Raw genomic sequence first — 22,035 nt, 5'->3', positions numbered from 1 at the left:
AACCATTTCTGTATCAAAAAAACTTAGCGGCAAAAAAGTTTCATTAGCCAAGTGATTTGTGTTTTAACACTTGCTGTCGTAGAATTTGTAGCCAGCTAGGCAAAAACAGGCTCACGTGGCAACCAACAACTTCAGAAAAAAATATCTTCTTTTTAAAATATTTTTCATACCCATGTTATACATTTTATATACAATTTTTATTCAGATATCCTAGACTATCAAACAAAGAGAAATAGTGGAAAAACGACCTCACTGTATGCTCTTCCGTTGACCTTTCGTTTTGATCTTTGGCCTGCAAACAAGCTATGAGGATTACCATTATCTAAATTTTCTGAACTAAAAATAATTTTTTTATTTTATAATTTAGTCAGATGGTTACTGCTCAACAAGTTTAGCCCAGATGAACGATAAAAAAATATGAAATTTAAAAAAATTTAGCAAGCAAAATGTACGTTCAGATTTCGGATTAAAAATGAAATTTTGGTAGATGAACGATTCGTACGTCGATAACTTTTTTTTCTGCTTCTGCGGAACCCTTTGAAGTCGTATTTTACTAGACAATTACCTGTTTTGTATACACGTTTTATGAAGATTAAATACAATTTTTTTCAGATTTTCTAGCCTACCAAAAAACAATAGTGTATATAGGATTTTAACATATGCTTTTCAAGGGACTTTTGATTTTGATGTTGGCCTGAAAACCAGCTATGAGGAATAATAAAATCTAATGTTTGTACACCAAAAACTATTTCTCGCCTTTGATATTTTTAATCACATGATTTTTGTTTAACAAAATTTAGCCTAGAGCGTTGATAATCTAAATGAGGTTGGAAAATGTAGCAAAATTAAAGATCATATGTCGGACTATTATTGGAAAATGAGGTTCGGACTATAAATGGAAAATGGCCTCATATTGCGTTTTTCGACCAGCGATAATCAAGTTTTGTTTGAGCGTGTGTTTATTTTAAATATATTTGGTCTTCAATAGTTTTTGAATTTTTTTTTCGGCTTGATAGGTTTTGACCTGTATTAAATTGGCTTTGTGGCCTCAAACTGTCTCGTTTAGCAAGCCAAAAAATTTTTGTGTGTGTGCATTTTGAGAATAGGATTTATGCTAAAATTTTTTGGCTTTGTTACAGCGTGGTAAGTTTTCTTCCGATGCAATTTTTACACATTTTTTGTACTGGCATGTTTTTGTTTCAAAGCTAGCCTGATTCCTTGTGAAAGATCCATTTTGATAGATCGAGGTTCGATTTTTTTTTTCGATTTTTTGCCGACTTAGCTGCTTTCTGATTTTTTTTTGCAAGTAGCAATTTCAAAGATTCATAATTTGATTATCTCGCCGAAAAAATTTATGTTTTTGTAAACCGATTGAGTGCGTGAAATTGCTTGAAAATTTTCGAAGTTTCATAACTTGAATAACTTTTTACCAACTGATTCGCTCTATGAAACAACTGATTCGCTCCATGAATTAACTTATCATATTTCGAAGTTTTGTTGCTGGAACCAGCTTGTGTAGACAAACTGCCTTTTTCCCGGACTGATTCGTTCTTTAAAACACAAGACTTTACACACCGATGGTTTTACTTGAGATTGTTATAAGTTTCATTGCTTGAATAGCTTGATAACAACAAATAATTTTTGGTGAACCGATCAATTATTGGAGACGGGCTTGCTAGTTTCGAATTACTTTGAAAAATTTTTTCAAGTTGGTAATCCTCGAAATCATGTATGAAGAGTTTTGGATATTCAAGGGTCCAGTTGTTTGCGTGAAAAGCGCTCAATTCTGAAAATAAAAATTAGCTAATAATTGATCTCTTCTAACAAAAACTGCAAATACAAAGCTCTCTTCATTAAATGCGAAAAAGTGATAAAGGAATATCTAAAACGCAGTCTCAAAAAAAATTGTTTTGATCTGTGGCTGTTTGGCGACGAAAGCAGTTGATCAGATGAAGGTTACTCTCATAGCAAAAAAGAAACATTCATTTTCGCCATGTGGGCAGTTGTGGCTCTCTAATTTTCCTCGCGATGTTTGAGACGTTTCGATTTGTAAGTCGTTTGCGGATATCTACAACCAGAGTTTCGCAGCCTACAAAGAAGTTTCATGAAAGGAGGAATGTTGAAGCTTTATATAGTCTTATAAAATACTAAATTAGGTTTTTTATATCATCTACAAAAAGCTCATCTATGAAAGCAGCGGTTAAAATACTTTTAATTGATATTTCATAGTAATAAAAAAATTAGATCCATAAAAAATTTTGAAGTTTTTGAAGCTGCCATGTGACGAGGGAAAACTGAGGTGAATCAATGTGATATTGATAAAACCCGAATTAAGATATATTTTACTTTTTTTTTCAGTCATTATTTTGTTTTCTTAACTCAACTTTCTTCAATGCTACAAGAAAAAAACCAGACGATAACATTTTAAACAGCATACATGTAATCAAAGTTCTTCAGTAGCTTTTGTATTAATTATCAGTGCTCGTGCGACCAAAGGCTTTGTTTACTATAAAACTGATTAATGACGATGATCTATTCAGTTTTATTACAACACTGCTAAAATGCTCATTCGATCATTAAAGGCTCTTGAATAAAATATACGCAAATTAGCTATTTGACGAAAATTTAACTCCATCTTTTTACCCATTGTTACTTTGGAGTTTTTCGAATGTTTCTTATTTAAAAGTTTTCTAAAAACTTAAGAAAATTTAATACAAAAACTGGATTCCAATTATTTATTTTTATCACAGAATTGGTTTATTTCGCATAATTGATTAGTTATTGAGTGAAAAGAGGTAACTATGCCGACAAGCAGTCAGCCCAGCAACAAAGTGCGTCCTTACGAGCACATCATTCGACAAAAAGTCAAAACAGATCAGACGATACAGTCCAAAAACAAAAAGGGTTAGTCAGAAACTAATAACGATAATAAATTGTTTCACATTTATCGAAACATTTCACATTCACAATAAAAAATCATCTTTTAAGAAGCCAGCCTGATAGATGCTTGCGAGATGTTTTCAGACATATCTGATTAGGTCCTTTGGAAAGAAGCAGTCTCAAAATAGAAAATCTTTTGAATGGGGTTTTTTCATTATCTGTAATGGTACGGCGACATCTCAATATGACCTTTAAAAATCAGCCATGAAAACGGAAAATTTAGAAAAAAGAACAAAAATGACAATTTTTAGAGCATTTCTTTAGAACTTACAATCCACCACAAAAAAAAAAGACTTCACAAGTCTCTTATTTCCTCATCCGTTAAGTCATCTCTTATTTTTTTATAACTAGATGAGAAACTCCTGTTTGAGTAATTGATAAAACATTAGCAAACAGCTACTCATAAAAATACATTGAACAAAAATTATAAAAACTATCGCAGGCACACAAATCATAATTTTTTTCTTCATTTTCTAGAACAGAACAAATCCAACGTCCTTCTCAAACAGATGGACGAGCAACACCGGCTGAACACACTTCAGTTCTGGAAGCAACACAGTGAACTCAAGAATGAAATGTCCAAGGAGAAAGATAAGATGCACGCAATCAGAGTCGCATCAGCAATGGTGGGACGAAAGGGGTTGACAGGAGTGGGAGGGACAGATGGTGTGGATGGAGGAGGGGAAGCTGGGAATCGAAGAGCGAAGCGAGCACAGTCTGCTAAAGTGTAAGGAAATGTGACATCATGCAATTACAGTGCTGATTTAAATTATCCGGACAAAACTTCAATTTTCAAACGCGTTTTTCTCAAATTGGGTTAAGATTAGAAAAAAGTGAAGAGAACAAAAGTTGCTTAGAATTTCATCAAAATTAATATGGTGCTATTTTTTCTCCGAAATTCTCAACCAAAATTTTAAACCAAAAATGGGTCATTTTGGCTTTTTTCAATTATCAAGAATTGCACTGAAACTACTTTGTTAATTGATAAAAAAATTACATCACAAGAAGCCTCCTACATAGCCCAACAAAGTTTAAGAAGGGTTAAATCTCCAAAAACCAGTATACGAGAAAAAAAAATTTACTTGATAGTCAATAAATGTGATTTTTACTATATAAAACCCAGAATCTCTGTTTAAAAACAAATTTTAAACAATTTGCGCAAAATTTTGGAGATTTAACCCTTCTTAAACTTTGTTGAGCTATGTAGTAGGCTTCTTGTGATGTACTTTTTTCATCAATTAACAAAGTAGTTTCAGTGTAATTCTTGATTGAGAATTCAGTGTAAATTTTGGTTGAGAATTTCGGAGAAAAAATAGCACCATATTAATTTTGATGAAATTCTAAGCAACTTTTGTTCTCTTCATTTTTTGTCTAATCCTAACCCAATTTGAGAAAAACGCGTTTGAAAATTCAAGTTTTGTTCGTTTTGTCCGGATAATTTAAATCAGCACTGTATTAGACAGAGAATGAAGGAAGTTATACTGTTTTTTTTATTATTATTTCTGTGATGGAAAACGAAAACAAGTTGATAATAGAGACGGAAAAAAGAAATTAGAGGCATTTGAACAATGTTTATAGTGAAAATGTGCAAAAATACAATCAAGAATGTAACATTTTCGTTATATAGGTTAAGTAAAATTAAAACTTCACCTATATGGGTAAATGTCACAAACGCTTTTTTAATTAAAAGTACCTACTGCACCCGTAAAATGTCTCCAAAAAGCTATCCCCTAAAATAGTTTCCTTGTTTTTGATAACACAAGCCAACGTGTATTCTTTTCTGAGCTTTCGAGGTAAATAAATAATATGCTTAAACGCATAATTCAACTTATGAATCTTCAAAAGATGTTAAAAAAGGCAGACAATGGAGTTAAAATTGTTCATTAAACTGAAACTGAAAGCCGACCAAAACCAAGTTGTTGTCAACCATTATTATAGAAGATGGCATATATTTTTAAGAGCCACGTCCCAGATTACAGCCATGATACATTACAGCCATAAATTACATTTACAGCTGTAACATGATACATGATACATTACAGTCATAAATTACAGCCATGATACAATGCAATTACTCGTAGATCGTTGAAGTTTCAGGAAGAAATCTTTGGCCCTTGCTCCGTCTCCTGTTCCAGTAGACCAACTGGAGTTCCAGATGCTGTCTAAACCTCAGAGAATGCTCAGAATGCAGAAAGAGGCGAATAATTTAGTCAACAGTAGGGTCAGTAAGATATTATAGAAGAGTTGCGAAAAATTGGAACAGACAAAATTAATTAAAAAGGAAAAATGACCTATTTGAGACAATTTTTCATGCAGAAGTTAATTTTTCAGACAGATATGATGTCTCAAGGTCACTTATAACTTCAAACTTTCATAGAAAAATGCTGAAAACTGGCCGATTGCTCTGTTTCATTAATTTTGTCTGTTCCAAATTTGCAATTTAATATAGTTTTGCTAAAGAGAAAAACATTTTTTCAGTTTGTTGGTAGCAGCAAAAAGTTGGAAAAAACAGAAATAATTTAAAAAAGAGATCTGCGAATTTTGAGCAATTTTGCATGCAAACTTGAAATTTTAGGTGAACTGAAATCATGTTTTCTGTCTGAAAAATTAGCTTTTGCATGCAAATTTTTTTTTGAAATAACTCTATTGCTCTTTTTATTAATTCTGTTTTTTCCAATTTTTTGCAACTCTCTATATAGAGGGTTGCAAACCGTTGAAATAGACAGAATTAATTAAAAAGAGCAATAGAGTTATTTCAATAAAAATTTTGCATGCAAAAGCTAATTTTTCAGACAGAAAACATGAGTTAAGTTCACCTAAAATTTCAAGTTTGCATGCAAAATTGCTCAAAATTCGCCGATCGCTTTTGAACTTACTTCTGTCGGACCCAATTTTTTTCTGCTGATTATGGTCACTTTTTGGGTCGGTATTTATAACTCAGGGGAAGCTGTTGTAGGTTTTTCGACATATTAATGAAAATGATTAGTTGAAAATATGCTAACGAAAGGAAATGCTATGGATTTAGTTAAAATTTTCCCCATAAAGAGTTAAGAGGAAAGAATTTAATTTGGTTTTCAAAGTAACGTTTCAATCAATCAGAATCGAGCACTCAAAACGTAGCACTGAGCGATTTTGTTCCAAATTAATTACTGGAGAAGAAGATCTTAACTTGGTCTAGTTAGGATGAGGATGTTAACTTGATCGAAATCTTTTGCGAAAATAAGTTCTACAAAACTTACAAAACAATTGCTTATTGTTCCGAACGAACGATCATAACGAAAAAAAACGAAATATTTGTGCTCAGGGTGAATTCTTTTTCTTCAGACTTTTTAACTAGCCATTTTGACTGATTTTTTACAAATCATCTAGAAAGTATCGTTGTCCTAAGCTTAAACTTCAAAAGATGTTTAAGCTATGATCGTTTTTCGTAAAGTTATGGGGTTTTGAAGATTGCCATTTTGGCCAATTTGGGACAATTAACGCGTGATACATTTCGCGCTATTAATGCGTAGACGGATATTTAATCCGTCTTGAAAATTGTTCCAAATTGGTTGAAGGAGCGAAACTTATCACTTTGTGTTTTATATGGCGAGTGGGGGATGATTTTCACAAAAACCTCGATATATATATTTTTTTCATTTTATTTTATTACATTCAATTTTTTCAAGTTATTACTGCTCCATAGATCTAAAATGGCGGTCGGAACATTCAAGTCTTTCAATCAATTTCCTCCTATAATACGTAACTTTGTTTAAGTTCAGGGTATTTTTAGATTATTGATTGGTATAAATCTAGGCTACTCGTTAAGTTATTTCTTGAAAAATCCATTTTTTCTCCCCTAACTCGATATGGGGGGATTTTGTAAGTTGATCTGGAAATTCAGTTTATTTTGTAGGGATATCGTTGCATGAAAGGCAGTCGAAACACATTCAGATCTTTGCCCAATACGAGCAGTCATGCTGTTTTTCTGGCGCAAGTATTTGTATTGCTAAAAATATAGCTCTCTAAAAATTTCATATGACGAAACTTATTCTTGGAATTTTGCTGTCATTGAAGAAGCAAAACGAGCTGATACCTGATACGAGCAGTCTTGTCTTTTTGTATTAAAACCTATATTTAATTATTGAGTTCAAAACATAATTTATCTTTGTGTCATTTTTTATTCACTCGAGAGAACATCAAAATGCAGTAAACATGTAAAACAGTTTACGCATAATTTTAGTCCGAGATGCTCAATGCACATTGGGCATGATTTTGATTCAAGTGTTAAAAACTGTCTATCTGGAAGAGCCATGTTCAAAACTCATCGGCTCGAAATATAGATCGAGTTCAACGAAAATTCAACAGTTTATAAATATAAACTTACAACAACGATTTCCGGTTACTGTGAAAGTAGCACAGAATTTTCCAATCATAAACTTTTAAAAAACAAGTTTTTCTTATCAAATTATTGTCGTTTCTCTCGGCGTTGTGTGATAAAAGGAGAACTGAACAAAAAAACTAGAGATTAAGCATATTCGACAGTCATGGTAAAATAAGCGATTTGCAAAAAAAAAGATATGTAGAAAAATGTTTAGAAAAACAAAAATTGATTAAATTTTTAAATTTTTCAATGTTTGAAGTTTTTGTTGAATACTCAAAAAAAACTAGAGTTACTCGAGTAAAACTAAGTTCTTACGTTCTAAAAAAGCTTCATTTCAAATTCTTTTGAATTTTCATATTCCTTTGAATCACGACTGTGTGGGTTTTAATGTGATATATTTTTCAACTCTCTCTGATGATTATTGGTGGTAGCTGATTTTTCCAAGAAAACAAAAAAAACTAAAACACTCGAATACCAAGTTCCTACCCTTTCTTCAAATGGTTGGAACAATAAACCATTAGTTAGAATTCTTAGAAAGAGAGTTGCTTTTTACCCAGGAGTATCTGTGAGGATTCGAAACGATTTTGGGCCTAAATTGCTCCATCGGAGACGTTTATGGCAGGTGCATTTTAATGGAAGAAAAAACTGAGCAACGTCTGGGCGGTCAAGGATTCAAATCCCTGCGAACTGAGGCAACCCACCCCCCCCCCCCCCCTAAATCCGCTTCCGCTTAGAACAATTCGCTATTTACTATAACTGAAAAGCTAAATCAATTACATTTTATACTTAGAGGAACTTGTCTTAAACTTGTCTTGTAGGTACAAAAGTTCAAGGATATTCGGAATCCAGGAGAGAGCGAATCAGAAGAAGAGGAGTTCGACTACTACAGATGACGTCTTCAACAATGAAATTATTAAGATATTAATGTCATGGAAACTTTCACTTTTTCTTCAAACTTCATCTTCTTAATTTGCGTCTTTCGATATCAGATTTTAGAAAATATTTTCGAAAAAATTTTCACTGAGCTTCACATGAGCAAAAGAAGTTTTTTTGATTCAGCGTGTCGGCAAGGCAATTACTGAAACATTGCTCCATGGAAAAAAAATAAATTTATGTAAACATGTAATTTTTGTTTGATTTTCTGTTTTATTATTTGACCGTAGCTGTTTATTTTCCTAATCCAATTTTAAAGCCTTTTTATTTCTTGACGCCCCTGTGTCTGTCCACAACAATACAGCGGACGCCCAAAAAAGATTAAAAAGTGATTCTAATTGCCTCCTGATTGCATTAGGTCGACTCGTCCTACTAAAAACATTATGCCTGTTTATTGAGGAAATACTTTTCAAAGTGATCAATTTTATTTGAGCCATTCAATGAGCACTACTACAAACCGGAAAAGCATTTTTGTTCAAAAAAAACCAATTTGAAAAATGGAAATTTTCTGAGATAGGAAAAAGCTCAATTGCGAGAAAGGTCAAACACAATGCATTTTTATGACCGTAAATTGACATATGTATATTGCGATTGTTGCCAATGTCTTTTTCATATTAAGATGACACAGTCGGCCGAATTTAACGTTCGAATGTAAGAAATTGTTCTCCTAGTTTTTGCAGTTTATTTTACATTTTTGTTTATTGAAATGGACTCAGTTAGAAAAACAAGAACTTGAAAATCAATTATTGAGGCAAAGAACATTCAATTTAAAATATCATAAATCAATTTAAAATATTGTTTCATCATTTGAAGATTTGATTAAGTTATTTTAACTGAGTTACGACAAAATTTACTGCTTAGAAACAAATCATTCATAGGCATTGCAACAGCTAGGTCTATCGTAACAATCACAATTAAATTCAAAATAATTCCAAAAAAGCAGAATTTAAAAAAGCACTTCAGGAAAAAATGACATGCCAATCGGAAATCCCAATTTCTCACTTTATTTTCCGATTGAGTTCCGATATTTTTCCATCATTTATAAATACAAACTTCACCATAAGCGTCAAGTACAAGACGGTGCAATGAACCAACAAGTTATGTAATCTGTACAAATATGCTACAAACGAAGAGAATATGCCGATATAAAACACCCATTTTATCAGTTTAGCCGCTAGATCTTGGTCGTAACTCTTAAAATATGCCAGTTGAATTTTGCAATGTTCGGGTGAAACTAACTCTACAGCGATATGGGCGAAATATACAAGTGTGCAACTAAACGCAGTAGGTAGTGTAGGGTCAAAATATAGGTAGTTTGGTTGTTTATCTTTCATTAGAGCTATTGTAAACAAAATATTAGGAAGACAAGTCATTAGGCAGAAAAGAAAACCTAACTTGTGAAATCTAAGTTCACTAAGCGACATATTAGCACCAGAATTAGCTTGTGCAAAGTCGTTTTTGAGCTCGGTTTTAGCTTGTCTGGTTCCATAGTTTTCAATATTGTCTGGTCTTTCAAGGCAAGATTTAATACATTCATTAACCGTTATATCTACAGGCTCGCTTAACTTGGCGAAACATGACTTTATTTTATTCTTGATTGTCAAAAATTTAGCTCTTGGACGATTTATGGGAAATTCACATATGATTGAATTACACAAAGATGATGACGTTGAAGTTTTAGCAGTTTTTTCATTCAGTAAATTGCACCTGACATTGAAAAGCAGCATCAAAATTCCACTCAGTACTGCAGTTAGGCTTGGAAATCCTAAAACTAATGGAATAAACAGAAACATTTGACCAATGAAACAGCTGAATTTGAAAATACGCTTCACAATTTGCATTAAAAATGTATATGGCACTACGAAAATCAAAACTTTCAGAAAAAATTCCAGGGCAAAAATAAACACAACAATTGCAACCCAAGCTGTTGAAAATAATAACAACGGTGTCCAAAAGGAAAACAACTTTTCATCAACAGCAAACTTGAGATCAAAAACTGCCGATTTCTTGCTAAGCACCTTTGCTACTACTGACAATAATGCAGTTGTAATTGAAGTTACTATAAATTTAAGTAGGAAGTTCAGTTTAAAGCACGAGTATATCAGTTTTGTTTCAAACTTTGACTCAATATTCGATTCTATGAGTACTAGAAGCAGAATTACGAAATACGTTGGCAGAGAAGTTATTTGAATTCTGACGTAATGCATGATTCCGAGAACTGATGGCCGTATGTGTATAGTTACGTCACACCCAATGGGTTTAATGAGTTTCAAGGCCATGTTTTGGAACGAAAGCCATGAGACTATGGTTACTGTGTTGAACCCTGGAAAACAACATCTTTTTCAACAGTTTCAGTTAAAACATCGATCAACTTAGTTTACATCTATTACATCGTACTTATAACAGAGATAATCTTGTTCAACTCCCAAATTTTACAGAAAAAATTAAAACTTTAAAATTAATTACACCATCATAGTTCATTTATATAGTAAAGTTCGTGTTTTTCTTTAAAAAATCTTTAATTGTATACAAATTATGATTGACTTTCGGAAAAGTAACATTATTTGAATTGTGGTCTCAATTGTTATAAAAACACTGCAAAGTTTTTGCAATAGCCTCGAACGTTTGCTGTCAATTAATCAGTTACAATCATCCCACTTATTATCCTATTTTTAAGAAAAAACACGAAACTACAAAGAACGTGAAGCAAAGTAAATAAGAAACTTGCATTGATTAAACTTCTATACAATCGAATCATTTAGCATCAAAGCATGATTTTTTTTCAAATTAGTATGCGTAAACAGCTAAAATGCAATAACAAGCATCACGGAAGATAAGAATAAAACTTTTGCCCCTGGTACGAGTTGTTAAAAAGAAACAGACTTCTCACAAGTAATATGCCCAGCAGGCAAGCCGACAGAGCGAAGCTGACGACACCCAGCCGCATGTGAAAAAAACCGATACCGCAGGGGTACTGCTAACTTCATTTATTTCTTCTTAATTGGCATAAACTTTCATAAACAACAGCAGTCAATGTAAACAACGTTATGTTTTTTGACGAAGAATAATAAAACACAGCCAACAGACAGGTGGAAAAAAAAGACGCAATGAACGCAAGTATACAGAAAACAACTCTGAATGTTTTTTTTTGCTTAACTTCAACTTGCGAGTTTTAAAGCAAAATATGTCCTCAAAGCTCTTTGAACAATTTATGATCGGCACTTTTTTGATAAGATTAACCCAATTAGAGAAAACTGGATGAATAAGTCAAACTTATATTTCGTTGCGAAATCTGATAATTAAATTCCACTTTCGATTTTAGAAGTCGATCACGTTTTCCTTAACTTTACACTTTTGCTATCCAATGGTCGAGTTTGCCATCCTTTCAACTAAGGAAATCAACTGAACTTCAAAGACAAACAGCAAAAAAGCGAACTTGAGACTGAACAAATTTAAAGACTAATTTGAAGAAAAAAAATGAAATAATCTTTTGTTAAGACTATGATCGGAACATTCTGTGCTATTTGCACAGTAACCGGCTATCCTTGCTTGTGGTTTGAAAATTATTTGGTTGCATTGAATGTTTCCTCCAGTATATAGGTCACGATATTTTTTTGCTGTTTATTGTGTCGTTTTTTCTGTGTGGTGTAAAAAACAACTGAACGGAAAAAAATACAAATTACGCAAATTCGAAAATCATAGTCGAATAGGCCAATTGCAGGACAGTTTTTGTAGAGAAAGACTAAACAAAAGAGAAAAAATAATAGAAAAAAGTTTCACACAATTTTTTAAATATGTTGCAGATTTTTCTTCAATTATTGATTCGCAATATGGCGCTAAAAACCCCATAAACTAACTTTACCCGAGTAAAAGTTTTCATGGCTTAAAATGAGCTTAATTAAGCTATTGTAAGTCTGCATGCTGACCTTATTAGTTGGAAATTGAACCAAAAATCAAAAATTTCCAACCGGTTATTCTCGACGCTTAAATTTTTTATAGATCGAATCACGACTGAAATGGCTTTAATATATATAACTCGATCAATTCCTTTGATATTTGTGGTAGCTGACTTTGCATGGAAAACAAAAAGAAGAAAATTAAGACACCCGAATACAAAGTTCCTCGGCATTTTTCAAAGGGTCGGAACAAAAACTTCCGTGTTTAACCTTGTGATTATTATATCTTTCCATTCCTTGTAAAAACAACATGTGAGGAACTCAATTAAACCAGAAAAAACTTAAAATCTGAAAACATTGATCCCTCTTGTCAAATGAACAAAATTTCATAGATTGTAATCCTGAATATACCAGAAGGGACTGAAAAATTGTATTTCATTTTTTCAGAGATGCAATTTGAAGTCATATGTTGTCACGTGGTTTGAAAAATTTTGCAAAAACTGCTTTAATATACAGCATTGAAAGATGCGCTTATATTAGTTGTTTTTTCGAAATGTAATTTTTTTGTACTTTTCTTAGTTAACATTAGTACATCACAATCCAAGGGCAAAAACTAACATCATAATAGACACCAATTTTCTATTTGCATTACATTTTTTGCCAGTATAAAAGAGTCTATAAAGTCACTATCATCATCTTAATTACCGAAAAAATTTCCATTCCTGGCATATTTTTTTTCTTTAAAGATGTTTTTAGAAATGATGCTCGCAACTTCCCTCATAGCAAAAAAATTACTTCATACAGCAGTCAGTGTGCAAATAGCTAGGTTACAGAAAGGTAGACAAAAATAAACGAAAGGATTTTCCGAACAATTCTTCTAATTCGAAGCACATTTTCACCTTTTCGAGACCGATATTCCGAAAAGGCTTTTCTCTCACCTTTAGTCGTATCATAAGGAACATTTCCATCCTCTCCTCCGTAGATCATAAACGCATCCTCGCAACTCGATTCAACGTCCACGTCGAAAACATGCAGTGTTTTGTGAAGTCCTGTTAGCGTGATGTCCACGTACATGACGTCTTTAAGGGTTCCTATCTTGCCTGCTTTCGTTATGTCTAAACATGCAGTTGATACACTTGATTCAATCTTTAGTAGCCATGTGAGGCTATCTCAAAATGATTTCTCAAAAACATTGGAAAAAACGTTTTGGCGGACTAAAAAGTTTTATATGCCAAATTGAACACATTTTCTGTTACATGTAGGAATTTGAGTCTGATTTTAATAATATATGTAGTACTTTCGGTAAATTCAATGTTGTATAGAAGTGAAATACGCTTAATACTTAGATTTCTTGTAAAGATAGTATCAACCTTCTAATCGGCCGTATTCAGGTTTGAAAGAACGCAGCACTGAAGCATGACAGCAAACAAATAAAAATTCACGCAAAAAAAACTATTTATATTTTTTCAAATGACCAAGAAATTTTTATAAATAGTTGCTATAGTTGAAAAATAGCCATGTGCTGTGCAATCAGCACAGAAAAATCCGACCACGCTTAGTATTGATTTTCTTAAGCAAGAAAATTTTCAAAATATTGATTTGATACACCAAGAAATTTTTTCAAAATTATATTGATTTTTCTGTTTTTTTTTGTGAATGCGATAAAAGTTTACTTTTAGCAGTCAAGTTTAAACATAAATAAACTGTTGAACACCATCTTGAAATGTAACCTAATTTCAAAAACTGATCCGCGTTGAAAGCATAGCCAACATCGAACTTCTCATCGCTCATCCGAGTAGTTATTGGCAGACACAATTTTGTATATCCCTCTTCTCTCAACGCATTGCAATCCAGGGCAGCGTATTTATTAGTAGCAACTAGTCGTTCCATTTTGAAATCAGGGGTCTTCACTGTCTTTTGAATTGGCGGTAAGACGGAAAACACATGTCGGTTTAGAAACACTGGTTCATCTTCGTCTGATTTTTTAGCAGCAATGAAACTTGCACCGGATGTGATTGAAAGGTAGTAGAATGTTCTAGATCGTTCTCCGATGGGTTTGCAGATTAAATTGAGTTCAGTGTGGTTGTCAGTCTCGTATCGTAGACTCTTGTTGCCTATATATTTGCATTAACACTTAGAAACAGTTCCATTGATCTAACAAAACTCGAACAGAAATAGATTTTAAAAGATTCAAATTATCCATGTTTTCCCACATTATAGCCCCCTTTCAGCTTAAGTATACCCACGCAAGCAAATAATTTTGCATTTCGTGGGTCAATAGTTTTTTTTTGGGTGGGGGGCGGGGCTACAATAGAAAAGACCCAATTATCCAAGTCACAACTTGATGTCCTGTTGATCCAGTAAAATTAGTTGAACCTCCAAAAGCCCTTAAAATGCAAAGGAACTTTGAACAACCTCAAATAGGGTTGGCTAAGGAGAAAATTTTTACCCAAGGAGAAATTTTTTTTTTAGAAAAATCTCTAACAAGCCTTCTAATTACGTATCAAAACTTAACAAACTAGCCTGGATTTCTCACAAAATGGTAGTAGTACACATCTCTCTTAGTCTGGGTGTCCATGAACTGCATCTGTTGGAAGTCCACCCAGTCTAGTATCATCCTGGAGATGACAATACACGCTGAGTTGCAGTAAGAAGAGGCCACGTGATCAGCCGACTGGTGGGACTAGAGCAGAAGGAGAATTTTAAAACAAACTAACTTTTCATTCTTTCAAACAAACAATTATGATGACAGGACTGGTCGTATATCAGGGCAAAGCCTTGAATGTTCCGACGGTCGCTTAATTCACATCGAATAGTTTTTGGGAAAAGAAACTATTGAAAACCTATAAATTTTGGACAATATCAAAGTGTGAAATTTTGAGTCGTGCCAAAATAATAATGCCGATTAGGTAGCTTCACTTCAATTTGGATAATTTGTTGTGCGGGATATTTGCCACGCATAAATGATTCGAGTTACGCTCTCAGCATTATGAATAAACTCTTTAAAGCGCGCATAATTTGGTCCAGAACATGGCCAATTTGGCAATTTTCAAGCCCCCAGAACTTTACAAAAAAAAATCGGAGGTAAACTATCTTTTTACATTTGAACTCAGGAAGCGATATGTTCAATGGGGTACAAAAAAATTTTGTCGAAAACTATTATTTCGATCGGCGAAAATTGACTGTAAATATTCCATTATCTTCGAAACAGGAACAATAACTGAAAAATTTGTTTTCCTTAAAAATGGACGACCATAGGAGGTTTCGAATCATAGAGCCACATAAAGATTAGTTTTAAAACAAGAATATCCTTCAATAACAGAAATGTATCTCTATGTATACCCAATCCTAAAGAATCAAGAAACAAAAAAGAATGATGATGATAATTGAAAAAGATGTTCGCTACAAAAATGGATCTCTGGAGATCTCTAACATTTAACCATGTAAAACTCATATTCACTTCACTTAAACTGAACTCGAAACAAATGAACAATTGTAATCTTAGCTGAAATCTTTTATTTTACTGTCAAAGATGACATTTAAACTGACACATCTTAATGACCTTGGGAATGGCTTCGAAGGAGAGATGTCTCAAATGTGGTGACGACACAAGGGGATCAGCTAACTGCTCTTGAGACCGAGCAGAAGTAGAAAAGGACGTGGATGTGTATGTGGATGATGGGAGTCTGGTGAGGTGTCCAGGCACTGTGAAGTCACGTCTGCCGGGAGCGAATGAGATCAGGAACCTATTTAGAGAAAACAGCTGAGATCTTTCGGACTTTTTTTGTAAGACACCATTGTAATAAATTAATAGCTCCAATGGCTAAAAAATTTGCAATATTTACGTTCGGTGGATTCTCTATTGAATATCATACAAAAGGGATTGTTAACAAGTATAGCCTGTTACTGTGCAAGTAGCACAAAAAGTTCCGACCATAGTCTTTTTTTTCAAATTAGTGTCACTTTTTCTGCATGGTAAGATAAAAACATCTGAACGGAAAAAAAACTCAAGCATACTCGACAGTCATAATAAAATAGCCAAGTTGAAAAACAGTTTTTTAAGAAAAATGACTATAAAAAAACAAAAAAACTCGTAAAAAATTGGAGAATATTTTTGAATTTTAAAGTTTTTATTACCAAATTGGCGCTCAGAAACTCCAAAAAGTACTTTTACACAAGTGAGCTTAAGTTTTCAAGGTTTAAATTAAGCACAAATAAGCTATTATGAGCCTGAACGCTCACCTTTTGAGCTTGAAATTAGACCAAAAATCACTCGACCCATTACGATGATTATTTTGCGTGGAAAACAACAAAAAAAAACTAAAACACAACCGAACACAAAGTTCCTCCACATTTTTCAAATAGTCCGAACAGCAAGATTAGCCGGTAACTGTGCAAAAAGCACATAATGTTGAGACCATAACCATAAAAAAACAAAGAAAATTTTTTTCAAATTAACATCCTTGTTTTTCTGCGCGGTATGTAAAAAAGGATCTGAACGAGAGACTACAAGTTAGGCATATTCGACATCCATAGTAAAGTATGCAAATTGGACAACAGTTTTTGTAGAAAAAGGACCAGAAAAGAAAAAAAATTCAAAAAAAAATGAAAAAGTTTTTGATTCCCAAAAGTTCGCTGAAAAAAAAAACTAAAATTACTTTAATGGACTAAAATTAAATTATAATAAAAAATTAAAAATGACACTAGAGGCCAGCTAAAGCTGGAAATACCTGTTTGATAATTTTTGAATTTTATGTACTGATGCGGAAGGACAAGTCAAAAAGTTTCAAAAGATGGTTAGAAATCAAAAATTTGACTTTCCCGAGGGTCATAACTTTTGTAAAAAAGTTTAGGCGTTACCGCTTATGCAGCGGAGCTTCCAACGACCCTTTTTACTCAATGGAACCATAACCTCTGTTTTGGGAGGGTAGTTTTTGAAGAAAACAAAGTTTCAAAAAGTGATCAGAAACTCGAAATTTTGATTTTTCCGAGGGTCATAATTTCTTAGTAAAAATATTTGGGCATAATCGCTTCTGCAGGGGAGTTCCCCACAACACGTCTTTTCTATTGATTCTAAAAATTTTCAAAAATGGTCAAAAAGCGAAAAAATGACTTTTTGGAGGGTCATAACTTTTTGTGTAAAAAACTTAGGCATAAACATTTAAGCAGCGGAGCTTCCCATAACCTTTTCTACTCATTGAAAAAAACCTCAGATTTGGGAAGGTAGTTTTTGAGAAAAGTCAAAAAGTTTCAAAAAACTGTCAAAAACTCGAAATTTTGATTTTTGCGAGGGTCATAACTTTTTGTTTAAAAAAATTGGGCGTAGCCGCTAAAACAGGGAAGATTCCCACAGCCTGTTCTATCCATTGAAACCAAGACCTCAGATTTGGGAAAGTACTTTCCGAAAAAATAAAAAAAAACCCAAAAACATGGGTCAAAAATTCCACCCACACTCTTTTTCTTAGGCTGCAGAAAGAAGGTAAAAAGAGACTAGGGACTAGGGGATTATGCAGGCACACAGTGGAGTGGGTGGATTTCTCATTTGTACCACTTTATGAAAATCGGTAGCGTAGTTTTTAGAAAAACTAAATTTTTGAAAAAAGTGAAAAAATTTTCCAAAGCGTCTCTCATTATTTGTGGCATCTGATTTTGCGTAGAAAGCAAAAAAATAACAAACGTTAACACACCCGAATACAAAGTTTATCCCCATTTTCAATGGTCGGAAGAACAAGTTTCCTATATATTACGTAGAACTAAAATTAGGTGATCCACAAGTGTAAAAAGTTTTTGATTTTAAAATGTAAGCCATTTCCAAGCGATGACCTCAAAACTGAGCTAATGGAATAATTCTCCTTAAATATATTGAAAAAGCAGATTCACTATCTGAAAAATCGATCAGTAGACACATTACTGTTACTGTGATATTTGTCACTATAAGTTCTGCGATTTCCACATTTCGTCCTCTCTAACTTCTACAGTGCTGATTTAAATTAACCGGATAAAACGCGTTAAACTTGAAATTTAAAACCCGTTTTTCTCAAATTGGGATGAGTTTAGGTGAAAACTTATGAAGACAAAACTTGCTTAAAATTTCAGCAGAATTAACATGGTGTAAATTGTTTTGCAAAATTCGGGCCCGAAGTTTTACCCCAAAAATGGGTCATTTTGGCTTTTCTTAGTTAATCAAAAATTACGCCGAAAATACCCAGTCGATCACAGGCATAATTATATCAAAGTGAGCCCCTTACATAGCCCAAAAAACTTTAAGAAGGGTATTTTCTCCAAAAAATTTGCAAATTGTTTAAAAATTGTTTTTAAATAAAAAGTTGGTATTTTATATAGTAAAACGACCTTTTTTGTCTCTCAAACAAAAATAAATTAACTTCTACAATATTTTGGAGATTATACCCTTCTTAAAGTTTGTTCGGCTATGTAAGGGGCTCACTTTGATATAATTATGTCTGTGATCGACTGGGTATTTTCGGCGTAATTTTTGATTAACTAAGAAAAGCCAAAATACCCCATTTTTGGGATAAAACTTCGGGCCCAAATTTCGCAAAACAAATTACACCATGTTAATTCTGCTGAAATTTTAAGCAAGTTTTGTCTTCATAAGTTTTCACCTAAACTCATCCCAATTTGAGAAAAACGGGTTTTAAATTTCAAGTCTAAGGCGTTTTGTCCGGTTAATTTAAATCAGCACTGTATTCCAGGTTAAATTATTGAATGATAAATTATTCTCACACAAATTTGCATAATAACTGAGGGTAGAAAACTAAATGGGGTGAAATTTTTTGAGGAGGGCAGAATTGGGAAATGTTCCATATTAAATTTCTACACACTTGAATTTTTTTTAAAATCACCTGACCTATTCTCAGACGGATCTTTTAAATACTCCTTGTAAAACCTCTCCACTTCCTTGTCCGTGTACACCACTGGCATCAAGTGGGGACTGGCTATCGTCACCAGAGTATCTGCCCAGGGGGATCCAAAAGAGTCCAGAGACCGTCCAATGACTCCGCCTATTGAGTGGCCTATGAGGAGGATCTTCTTGGGCTGTTTGTAGAGAGTCCTGATGCGAAGGATGCTTTCTTCAACGAAGGCCTAAAAACGAACCTATAAAATAATACAAACAGCTGAGAAGTTCAACTTTAAGAACAGAAACTGAATATTACTACGATTTAGCCATAAATTTTAAACACTACAATTTCGGCAAAAAAAATCAATTCTGATAAAATAAGTGTTTCTAAACGAGGATTCATTTCTACTCTAGTAGAGAAATATCTTAAGCTGGGACAGAAGTGTGGTGCCGAACTCAAAGTACATTAGTGGGCAAAATTAAGCACAAACTCAGGATTTTTTCACTTTAAAGGCTTATTTTTAATGCCAATTTGTGACACCATTTCCAATGAATTTCAGTTAAATTTTACATAGACCAAGAGCAAATAATCAAAGCTACCCTGTCTGAAACTATTTTTATTTGATTTTAATGACTTAGTAATTTAATCCGGGTCTGAAAATTCCAGTTTTCCTCATCTGCACTAGTTTTGCGTCGTTTGTATTCTTGCTTGAATAAGCGGAATAACAACGTTGTTCATGCGACGTGAAACAAGCTTTCACACTGATTTTTGAATTTTACAGCTGAGAATGTTTCACTTCGTATTAACAACTTTTTTACTACGCTTATTCAAGAAAGAATTCACAACGATGCAAAACTAAGTGCAGATGAGGAAAACTGGAATTTTCAGAACCGGAAACACTGATAAGTCTTTAAAACCAAATTTTGATACTTTCATAGAGGTTAACTCTGATCATTTGCTTTTAGTCTATGAAATATTTTACTGATATTCAAAGGAAATGTAGGCGAAAACTAACATTTGAAACAGGCATTTTAAAGAGTAAAATCCTAATTAGTAGTGCTGATTTGAATTATCCGGACAAAAACGAACAAAATTTGAATTTTTAAATGCGTTTTTCTCCAATTGGGCAAAGATTAGACAAAAATGAACTGAAAAAAAAATGCTTAGAAATTCACTAGAATTAATATGCTGCAAATTTTTCTCCGGAATTCTCATCAAAAATTTTTCCCCAAAAAATGGCTCATTTTGACTTTTTTAATTAATCAAGAATTACGCTGAAACTGCCTTGTAAATAGATGAGAAAACTATATATCACCAGAAGTCTCTTACATATCCCAACAAGGTTCTAGAAAGGTTAAATCTCCAAAAACCTGTATAAAAAATATTTTTGCTTGATAGTCAAGAAATGTGATTTTACTATATAAAACGCAAAATTTTTGCTTTGAATTGAATTTTAAACAATTTACACCATTTTTAGCGATTTAACCTTTCTATAGCTTGGTTGGGATTTATACTTTTCTCATTTATTAACATAGTAGTTTCAGCGTAATTCTTGATAAATTTAAAAAAAAAGAGCCGAAATGACCCATTTTTGGGGTAAAATTTGGTTGAGAATTTCGACGAAAAAATTGCAGCATAATTCTGGTGAAATTTGAAGTAATTTTTGTTCACTTCATTTTTTGTCAAATCCTAACCCAAATGGAAAAAAATGTTTGTAATTTCAAATTTTGTTCGTTTTGTCCGGTTAACTTAAATCAGCACTGTATTCCAAATAATCCTTGAAAATAAGCAACTATGAGATTAAACCTAAATTTGCGCTTAATTGTGTCCACAAGTGTAGCAAAAAGGTATCGAGAAACTTTCAATGTTTAAACGTACCCTAGCTCTGAACAAATAATGTCCCGACATCGCCAAAGATTCCTCGTTGAAATCAATTGTGAAATAATCGAAATGCACAGAGCCAACATACTTTCTGCTTTCAATCATATGCGTCAAAATCGAACTGATTGTTCTGCCTTGTTCGTGAAACCCACAATTGCCAGGAATGAACAAAATTGGAACTCCATCTAAAAACTCCTCGTGATCAAATGAGAAGTTTTTGTTCAGGTAGAGTTTCTCTGTGAACAGTTCAACCGCAACGTATAATTTGTAATCCGGAAATTGAGTTTCAGTTTCATGGGATAATTCTATTTTGTAGTATGACTCCCAAGCTGAAGTTGATGTTTCGCACTTATTCGCTTTCGATGTAAACTCAACCCAGTAAAGCAAAGCCGATTGAAGCAGCGCTGTTCCAAATAGAAGGAATATTGTTATGGCGATGCATGATGCAATTGTCGGAAACGTCTGTTTTAATTTTTCGAATCTGTGATATGAGGTCGGATACAAAAAAGAGCGAAACGATTCAATTATTTTCATAATTTGGCTCAATATGCGCTGCGAGTATATTAGCAAAAAAGAATTTGTATCCGATTTATTTAAGCCAACAGTGAGTTTTTCATTCTTGAGATTTGGCAAAGTCGAACATCGATAAGATTGAGTTTGCTCGCTAAACTTGATGAGCAGGCCTTCGTTTCATTGACACCTGATATCGGAGAGCTTTGAGATAATGGCCAACTAACCATGATCACCTTAAATTGATTCCATGATTATGCACTGCTGGTATGATATTAGCTGGAAGGTTCCATAGTGGCGGAAGTTTTTCTAAGACAGCTACTGTTTATTTTGGTGTACAGAATTTATCCTGATTTTTGTTCCGACCACTTTCGAAGAGTGGTTAGGAACTTTGGGTTTGGGTCGTTTTTTTTTCAGCAAATTTTTACCAGTTTAAAGAATGCTCGTAGGGAGTCAAGAGCTGTAGCATAATAAAACATTTATTCGTGATTTGGTCGTAATTCTAAAAAATTCTCTGACTAAAATTATTTTAGACAAAATTAGACGAAAATTGATGAGGCTGACGCAACACTTAAAATTTTACCTTTACAAAAGTACTAAAATTCTAACGTCAATTTAGTCATATTGCCTCTTTAGTCTTTTCCATCGTTAG

The 22,035-nt window shown here is 33.2% G+C and overlaps 2 protein-coding genes across 3 annotated transcripts; one reads left to right on the top strand and one right to left on the bottom strand.

Annotated features, from left to right (window-relative positions):
- The first annotated feature begins 2,403 nt into the window (after window positions 1-2,403).
- Window positions 2,404-8,499, top strand: LOC134853250 (uncharacterized). 2 transcript variants are annotated; one of them, XM_063869224.1, is made up of 4 exons: window positions 2,404-2,904; window positions 3,418-3,667; window positions 5,038-5,161; window positions 8,122-8,499. In XM_063869224.1, exons 1-4 carry the CDS (start codon window positions 2,802-2,804, stop codon window positions 8,194-8,196), a joined length of 552 nt encoding a protein of 183 aa, XP_063725294.1. In that variant the 5' UTR covers window positions 2,404-2,801; the 3' UTR covers window positions 8,197-8,499. The 2 variants fall into 2 exon arrangements, with proteins under 2 accessions (XP_063725294.1, XP_063725293.1); XM_063869223.1 differs by having other exon boundaries at window positions 5,032-5,161.
- Window positions 8,500-8,990: 491 nt separating this feature from the next.
- LOC134853643 (uncharacterized) lies at window positions 8,991-21,615 on the bottom strand. The gene is made up of 8 exons (XM_063869648.1): window positions 21,477-21,615; window positions 20,871-21,354; window positions 19,001-19,236; window positions 15,695-15,878; window positions 14,656-14,815; window positions 13,863-14,246; window positions 13,071-13,247; window positions 8,991-10,559 (listed from the first exon to the last, which is right to left on the bottom strand). The coding sequence occupies exons 1-8, from the start codon at window positions 21,611-21,613 to the stop codon at window positions 9,235-9,237; spliced, it is 3,087 nt and encodes a 1,028-aa protein (XP_063725718.1). The 5' UTR covers window positions 21,614-21,615; the 3' UTR covers window positions 8,991-9,234.
- Window positions 21,616-22,035: the final 420 nt, after the last annotated feature.

The sequence above is a fragment of the Symsagittifera roscoffensis genome, chromosome 8 (assembly GCF_963678635.1).
Source record: "Symsagittifera roscoffensis chromosome 8, txSymRosc1.1, whole genome shotgun sequence".
Classification (NCBI taxonomy): domain Eukaryota; kingdom Metazoa; phylum Xenacoelomorpha; order Acoela; family Convolutidae; genus Symsagittifera; species Symsagittifera roscoffensis.
Note: the sequence above shows the minus strand (reverse complement) of the source record. Positions and strands in the feature narration are given on the sequence as shown.